This window comes from Glycine soja, chromosome 16 (genome assembly GCF_004193775.1).
Source record: "Glycine soja cultivar W05 chromosome 16, ASM419377v2, whole genome shotgun sequence".
In the NCBI taxonomy this organism is placed as follows: domain Eukaryota; kingdom Viridiplantae; phylum Streptophyta; class Magnoliopsida; order Fabales; family Fabaceae; genus Glycine; species Glycine soja.
In genome coordinates this window covers 37,994,344-38,002,839 of record NC_041017.1, presented here as the reverse complement: position 1 = coordinate 38,002,839, position 8,496 = coordinate 37,994,344, and the positions used below count along the sequence as shown (strand labels likewise).

Sequence of the window (8,496 nt, the reverse complement as noted above, 5' to 3'; positions counted from 1 at the left end):
ACATCACAAGCACTCGCCACGTGTCTTTGGGCCCGGACCCTTCTCAGCCACAAAACCTTTGTGCCTTCTCGAATCCTCCAAGGAATTTTCTTTTCCATTTATTTTTTCTTCCAAAATGTTTTCCTTATCTGACGTGTCACTCTCTCCTTTTTTCCCCTTTTCTAATTTTTTATTTTTATTTTCCTAATTTATAATCTCTCTCCTTCTCCCCCCACCCCTCTTCTCTGCTCACACCTTCTTCAGTTGTTCTCTTCCAGTTGCCTTCATTTTCTCGGAAAATTCTTCTTTTCCGAGAAATTTCGCGTTTTTACTGTTGAATCGATAATTCACAAATCGGGGGTGTCTGAAATTCAAAGGTATTCATTGTTCTCTATTTTGTGCGTGTGTTTTTTTTTTTGGAACAAGAACAAACATAGTTTGGATTCAGTTCTTCATATGTTTTTTTACATTAATAAATGATTGATCTGATTTGTGCATTGGTTGTTGAAGTTCTATTTAAAGAAATAATTTGAGGTGGTTATTTTAAAGTATCTTGTATAGGGATTATGAGCAATGTTATGTGATTTTTTTATTTGGCAAAAAAAATTCACTTTTTTTTTTGGTGTGGTTTGATTGCTGACAGCTGTTGTTGTTGTTGGCTGCTGGGGTTAGTCTCTGTGGAGGTTTGGGTGTTTTCTGAGGCAGAGCCGATTCTCATTTTGCTCCAATGGAGATGCAGGTATAATCAGGAACACTCCAAGCTGCCACTTTTTTTTAGAACACCCTTTGAATTTTTTTTTCTTATTTTTGCACTTATTGGAGAGTTTAATGATTAGAAACATGGAACTGAGGTTGGGGTTGTTTCTGTTTTCTTTTATTTGTGTTGAAGTTGTGGCTCATGTTGGATGTCGTATGAAAAATGGATTGGAAGATTCTTAGATTTGTTCAATCCTTAATCTCTTAAAAGAATTAATTGAAATGGTGTTTAAGTGGTAGCTTTATCAGCATCTAAGTTGCTACACCATTATGATTGTGTAAACTTTAAAGTGCTTTTCTTTTCCAATTTCCAGTTAATTGGTTTCTAATTTAAGATTACTGCTTAATTCAATGTTTGATCTTGTCATCATAATTCAAAATTCTAGTACTTCTTTGAGATTTTATTCTTATGAGGGAAAAGGTAGATGAATTTCATCAGTGGCTTCTAAATATATAGGGGACTTATGAAGCATGGCTACATGATTTGGTAATTGGGTACTTGTTAAAAGAACAATGGATTCATGACATGGATATGACTCTAATTAATGTAGGTGTAGTTTGGGTTATGGTTAGGTTTGTCTTATGTACTAACTAGATCATTTTTTCTAAACGAAGGATAAGATTCCCCCCCCCGCATTTTGATCCGTTTGTCTGTTTCTGTTTCTCTATTCGATCAAATTCATTTGTCCTTGTGAATGTTTCACAACAGTTTACAAATCTTTTATTCTATTTGTTGGTTTATGTGATTTAAAAAGTGTATTAATGGACCTGTACTTTTAATATTTGAACGTTATCGCATCCAGAGAACCTTGACGTCATGAAAAATCGTAGATAAATGTGGTCAATGTAGCTGCAATCACAGTTTCGAATCTAAATTTAAAACCTTACATGTCAGCCTGTCGGGTACTGAAGTCATACCCATATCCATGCAACGTGGTAGAGAACTTCAACTCATCCTTTCCCCCTTAGTAGCTTTGGATGGGGATTACGTAGAAGGAACCATGTCAGCATCAGCTGATTATTTTTCATATATGACATTATTGATAGTGTTCTTCCTATAGAATATAAATGTATATTTGCTTTGGGTTGAGTGTAGTTGCATTGGTTAGCTTGTGTATTTGAAAGAGATGACAACTAAACTCTTGTAGACTCTATATAATATGCTGCTGCTTGGTTGGAAGCAGGTCTCAATCATCTTACGTTCACTCTTCTGGAGACTTTTCTCCTCTTTTAATAGGAAAAAAGAGAATTTCAATATGAATTCATCCAGTGACTTTATTTCTTAAAAGGAACTGAAATATATTCTAGTGAGCATCATTTTCTTTCATGATGAAATTATCATTCTCTTTTTCTTTTATTTCCATTTTTTCATTGGAGGAAAGTTATGAATTCATCTGCTCTATTGAATGTAGGACCAAATAGAAAGCACAAGATCAACCATATTTGGCTCAGCAAGTAACATCCATTCCAATGGTGAAAAGCAATCCGAAAATGTTGCTCATATACCTTCTGTTGGAAACAACCAAACTCCCAAGGTTGCTTTACTTCACAAATTAAAATATTCTTTCCCTTTTCATGGAGAAATATGGCTGAAAAACTACCTTTATGTTGCACTTTTATTTTTGATTCCTGAAACTTCTTTCAATTCCCACCAGGTGAGGAAACCATATACCATTACTAAACAAAGGGAGAAGTGGACTGAGGAAGAGCATCAAAAGTTCCTTGAAGCTTTGAAATTGTATGGTCGTGGCTGGCGCCAAATTGAAGGTAAACTTTTTGGCCTGATTTATTCATCTGAAACAAATGACTTTTTCATTTGCATTCAAGTCAGATGAAACTCATTTTCTCTTCATGCAGAGCATATAGGTACCAAAAATGCTGTTCAGATTCGAAGCCATGCTCAAAAGTTTTTCTCTAAGGTTATTATTATTTTTTATTTTAAATTTCAGTAGATTATTTTCACCGGTAACATGGAGGCCATTAACATAGAATTGGATTTTGATTGTTCCACAGACCTTTACCTACTATAAATAACTCGAAAGGATTTTGATCATTTTCAATTTAATAGCATTAAAGTTAGAGAGTTTGTTCACTTCTGTGTTCTCACACATCACTCACTTTACTTGGTTTCAGGTTGTGAGGGAATCTGAGGGCAGCGCTGAGAGTTCTATACAACCAATTAACATACCTCCTCCTCGGCCTAAGAGGAAACCCCTGCATCCATATCCCCGTAAATCAGTTAACTCTTTCAAAGGACACTGCATACCAAATGAAACAGAAATATCTCCATCTACAAACCTGTTAGTTGCAGAGAAAGACACCCCATCTCCAACCTCGGTGCTATCTACGGTTGGTTCGGAAGCATTTGGGTCTCAATTTTCAGAGCAGACTAACAGATGCCTTTCACCAAACTCTTGCACCACTGATATTCACTCAGTCAGCTTATCACCTGCTGAAAAGGAAAATGATTGCATGACATCCAAAGCATCCGAGGAGGAAGAGAAAGCATCACCAGCTTCACTTCCTTTATCCACTGTTTCTAACCCAAACATGTGCATGGTATGATAAGCTTCATGATACTCTATGATTTAGCTTCTGAAATAAATTGATAATAGAACTCTATTGTGGTTAAGGTTTTTCTGATTTTCAAATTCTATGTGTTACTGCAGAAGCCTGAGTTTAGTTCCAAGGACACTTTCATAGAAGATGCTGCCAATATGCCACAAACCACTAGTATTAAGCTTTTTGGAAGAACGGTCTCTATGGTAGGTAATCAGAAGTCACTGAACATAGATGATGATGATGGTAAGCCAATAACTGTGAAGTCTGATGAAGTAGATGATGTTGAGAATGAGAAGCTTGGCCAATCAGGAGAATCCAAGCAAGTAGATACACAATTATCACTTGGTGTGGTTAGTGGTAACTGGATTATAACACCTGATGCTGATGGAGCTAATACAACCAGCATAGAGCCCCCAAAGGAGAACCTATGCTTCAGTGAATGTGCACCTGATGCATCTTTTCCGCAGTGGAGTTTGTACCAAGGCCTTCCACCTTTCTACCTGAGGCCATGCAATCAGGTCCTAAATCCCTTGCCTCTTAGGCCCTCTTTGAAAGTAAGAACAAGAGAGGAGGAGAGTTGTTGCACTGGTTCCAACACTGAATCAGTTTGTGACATGGAAAACCAAGGCAAGAACTCAGATGCTGTTGATTCTAAGTGTCAAAAATATCACAAGGAAGGAGCTGCACCCCAGAAGCGTGCAAGGGGGTTTGTACCATATAAAAGATGTTTATCTGAAAGAGATGGAAATTCTTTAATTGTTGATATGGAAGAGAGGGAGGGGCAACGAGCTCGTGTGTGCTCATAGCCTTACATTCCATTTTTACATGATTTATAATCATGGTGTTAATCAGAGAAAAAACTGAGAAATAAGGACCTGATTTAGGTAGTTGTGATCTAATTGTCTAATTGACAAGCATCTGATTTCCAATTCTTTTTTCCCATATTTTCTTTCTTTCTCCTGAAAACACTTCATGTCCAATAATTCAAGCGGGGGCTTGTGGCAGTGTTTGTTCTGGCTCGTATCATGTTACAGTTACTTTAACCAAATAGAGACATATAGCAGCAAGTCTGTCATTACTGTTTTATTTCTACTCTTGGCTTCTGTGTGTCTTTTTAGTTGTATGATTGCATCAGTGATGGGGGTGTTCTAGGGAAGCGAGGACAAGCACAGCATGTCACTAGACATCATATATGTCATAACAATTGGCTCTGGAAAACAAATGATGTCAATGAATTAAAGCTTAAAGAGTGCCATGTGGTGATGACTACCTTACCAATTTGTATATCTGGATTTTCTTTCTGTATCATATTTTTAATAATAGATTTTAAACATTGTTTCTTCATTGTTGAATTTTCAGTGTTTGTGCAATTGTGCTTGTTCCCTATCCTTTAAGCTGATTATGGGAGTGGAATCTTAAGCATTTTTTGCTCAATGTTTGGTCTCAATAGTTACGCAATTCACTTCTATACAATGTTTCCCAATAATGATTTGATAGGAGATATAAATTTGATCTAGTGACAAAGGGACAAGGAAAGGAATGAATGGCTGCAAATTCAAATTCTTTCGCTAACAAAAACAAACTAATAATACTAACAATTAACATTTCATCATAAAAAAATTGATCATAAAAAATTTGATAGAAGAAAGTTATATCTCTTAATTCAGTACTGTATTTTGGTCAAGTGTTAAGACAATACTTCAAACACAAGCAACTTGTCCTATAACTTCATCATACGGTATACATTTAAGATTAAAATTCATTAGTAATCATTTAAGGCAAGTCAGCAACAAAATTCTGATTTCTGATAACAACTACTTCAAGAAACGCCATTGACATTTGTAACATTGTCAACGAGTACATTATGCACAAATGGCATAAATTTGGCAATATATTGCAGAAATGGCCGTGGTGCTTAAAAGAGTTTTCATTGCTGAATCCTAAGAGTGTCAGTGGGGTGGAAAATAAGGGAGGCAAAAAACTTTAATCAAGTAGGGGTCTTTTATAAAATGTCAAGTACAATGCTGCAATGATTCTTCCTATTGCACACCAAGAATCCAAGATGAACATATGGCTACTGTATCCTTTGATTGGATCTTCATTACAATCTAGTGTCTTCCTGTTTCCTTGGCGCTAACTCTGATCTCGGTTTGGCAACTTCCACAAATATGACCCTTCCATCCAAGAACTGAAAAAGTGGTTTCTTTCTTGTCAGTATTCCAGCAAAGCAAGACTTTCTTTAGTAAATTAAAGATAGCAATCAGGGAAAGAAAAAAAAAGGATTCAACAAGTAGAAAGTTAAGTTGGGATTGCATTGAAAATCACAGTGAAGTGCATTGTTATTGTTACACTTCCCAATAAAAAAACTTTCTACATCTGATTCTATAAAGAATAGACATTCAAATTTTAAGCCTTGTAACATAAAAGACATTAAAACAATTTAAACCCTCAGTCATAGGGAGCAAATAGTTCCAGATCACGTTTAAGGGATTAAAATAAATTGTCTTCTAGACATCTAGTGATCCTTTGACAGTTCACAGTGAATAGTATCTTGAGTATTGACTGCATCAAATTTTACCGTTTCACAATTGAACAATAAGAGATGCTTTAGAAATATTGGATTCATCTCACTCAATTTCATGAATAATTCTTCAACATATTTTGACTCGTTTAGAAAGTTCAATTTAGTTTCTTGATTAGTTTTCAACATACAAAATGAAACCATAATTATATTCTTATTCATTCCCTTTAAAAATCTTAAAAATCCACCCTTGTAACCAAGGTAAGCCTTGGGATAGCCATTGCCCATTATAAAATTTAGTCAATGAAGAAATATATAGAAACCAAGTACAATTCCAACAGTGTCAATCAACCTAATGGCATGCTAACGATATAAAATTCAATGCAACGATTTCGTATAAACTCTATCTGTAAAATAAGTGCTTTTATTTGCTTGTGTATTATCCTGTGTTTTTGTGCATACAGGAGTCAGCTTATTAGAATTTAGAATACTATCCATAGGTGATTATGTGCACTTTGTGTAGTGCATATATGCATGTTGAAATGTAATTACAAATAGGAAAGTTAAGCAGAGGATGCCTTGTTAGCACTTAGCAAATGCTACAAATTACTCTCTAAATTACTTAAAGTTAGCAAACCAAAGGAAGTTGCAAAAAACTCGAACTCTCCAAATTACTCTCCTGGATAAGATAAACTTCCATTTATGCATCTGAGATTTCAAAATAACACCGTAGGAAACAACCAAAATCATACCTTTCCATGCATTCCCTCAATAGCCTTCTGCGACTCTTCTTCAGTTGCATAACGAAGAAAAGCAAACCCTCTTGGTCTATTTGCAATTCTATCCATCACCAGCTTGACTGTTATAAGTTAAGCAAATAAGTATAGAGTGTAATTGATTAGAACTGGCACATGGCTAACAGATACTGAACCCTAAATTGTAGTCAAATAGCATAATTGACAAAGAGGAAAACATCAGTATTTTCCATTCCTACCTTCCACAAGTTGACCAAAATTCTTAAATGCATTTCGCAAACTCTCTTCAGTGGTACGAAATGATAGCCCTGAAAAAACAAGAAATATCATTTATAAAGTTATTATTCAGAAATATACATATACACAATCAAATATCAAATACCAAAGATATTCACAACAAATTGCAAGGATTCGTCCTAAAAATATATTCACAATAAAATAATGAATACAATCTGTAGACTGTAGCAAAATATGGGAAATGGCAATTGAATCAAAAGCAATCACAGGTGGTGTATGAGTGACATCAAGGTTCATTACTGATGAAATTTACATCATTCGCAATGAAAGGTTTTGAAAATGCCTTATTTTATGAAGTTGGTTGCTCAATGAAAAAATACATTTTTGCTAGACAGTAAATGCATTAAGAAAATAAATAATGATAACTTAACACCGACCCAAAGAGGTTAACAGTTGAAACAAAAAAAATATGATCGTAATCTTGTAGAATCTCAAATTTCATATAAATTCTCTCATAACATTATTTCTCTTTCTGAATCCTTATGAGTTGAAAAAAATTAAGAGATGATATGATGTTAAACACCTAACAGAATCTAGAGATACCGGTCACCTTCCCACCATTACATTAAATCCTTCAGCATAAAAAAACATTTAGCAGTGCAAAATTCCCACAACTGAATTATGCTCAAAATCAAATCCACAACAATCCTAACAAAAATACTAGCCTTTCACTACTCTTCTTCATACCAAAACCATAACATTATCCCTTCCTTTTTCTCCCATGTAAAACCATCTTTTTCAAAGAAATAACGAAACCATCCTTCACAATCAAACTAGCCCTCATTCTAAAAGTAAATGAAAACCCTTTTTTTTTTAATCTCAATTTCCCATTTGTAATAGCAAACAAAACTATTATCAACACCGGCACCCAACAGGGACGAGACCCACAAGAGGAAAAAGAAAAAAAAAGCTGAAACCTTTCTCAATCGTAGGCAAATTCGGATAAGAAAAACGAAAAGGGTAACAACAACAGGAGAAGAGTAAGAGTAGCTAACCACTGACATAAAGCTTAGTTTGAGGAGAAGGAAAAGAGGGTTTAGCAGTGGAAGATGAGGTTGAGGATTCAGGAGGGAGACACGCCAACACAGAGCAACTAGCTTTGTTTCTGAGGATTGACGAGGAAGAAGGGAATGAGGTTGTTCTGTTTTTGGTTTGGAAGCAATTCAGATGAAGTGTGTGTCTTTGGCTCTTGAAAGTGAGAGCATTGTTTGTTATGGGAAATGGAGGCAGAGAAACAGGAGCTACCTTAAGAACAACAACGACGTTGTTAGCCATTGCAAATGTTTCCTCGGCACTGCCAAACAAACGTTCAAGTTTATATGGGCTGGACTCGACCGGACCGGACCGGACCGGGTTTTTGCTTTACACCCAGAACCAGAAATTTGGAGGGCTCATAACGTGCTGACTGCTGAGTTTATGACGTTTATCAACAATATTTTTAAAAGGGATTTAATATTCTAAAATGTGGTTGAACCTGTAGGATTTAAATTCATTATTATTATTATTATTATTATTATTATTATTATATTTTAAGTTTTCACAAAAAAATAAAAAAATTAAGATATAAAAATTGAAAATTCTTATAAATGACTACTTATAAGATAAAAAAGTTAATAATAAGTAATA

At 35.0% G+C, this 8,496-nt stretch overlaps 2 protein-coding genes across 3 annotated transcripts; one reads left to right on the top strand and one right to left on the bottom strand.

Annotated features, from left to right (window-relative positions):
* The first annotated feature begins 207 nt into the window (after positions 1–207).
* On the top strand, positions 208–4,649 carry LOC114390642 (protein REVEILLE 7-like). Of its 2 annotated transcripts, none has more exons than XM_028351454.1 (7): positions 208–356; positions 623–718; positions 2,148–2,270; positions 2,391–2,502; positions 2,593–2,654; positions 2,869–3,294; positions 3,405–4,649. In XM_028351454.1, the coding sequence occupies exons 2-7, from the start codon at positions 707–709 to the stop codon at positions 4,101–4,103; spliced, it is 1,434 nt and encodes a 477-aa protein (XP_028207255.1). In that variant the 5' UTR covers positions 208–356; positions 623–706; the 3' UTR covers positions 4,104–4,649. The 2 variants fall into 2 exon arrangements, with proteins under 2 accessions (XP_028207255.1, XP_028207256.1); XM_028351455.1 differs by having other exon boundaries at positions 211–356; positions 652–718.
* Positions 4,650–5,038: 389 nt separating this feature from the next.
* Positions 5,039–8,175, bottom strand: LOC114389451 (organelle RRM domain-containing protein 6, chloroplastic-like). Its single transcript, XM_028350133.1, has 4 exons — positions 7,866–8,175; positions 6,813–6,881; positions 6,571–6,677; positions 5,039–5,485 (listed from the first exon to the last, which is right to left on the bottom strand). Exons 1-4 carry the CDS (start codon positions 8,143–8,145, stop codon positions 5,399–5,401), a joined length of 543 nt encoding a protein of 180 aa, XP_028205934.1. The 5' UTR covers positions 8,146–8,175; the 3' UTR covers positions 5,039–5,398.
* Between the last annotated feature and the right edge of the window lie 321 nt (positions 8,176–8,496).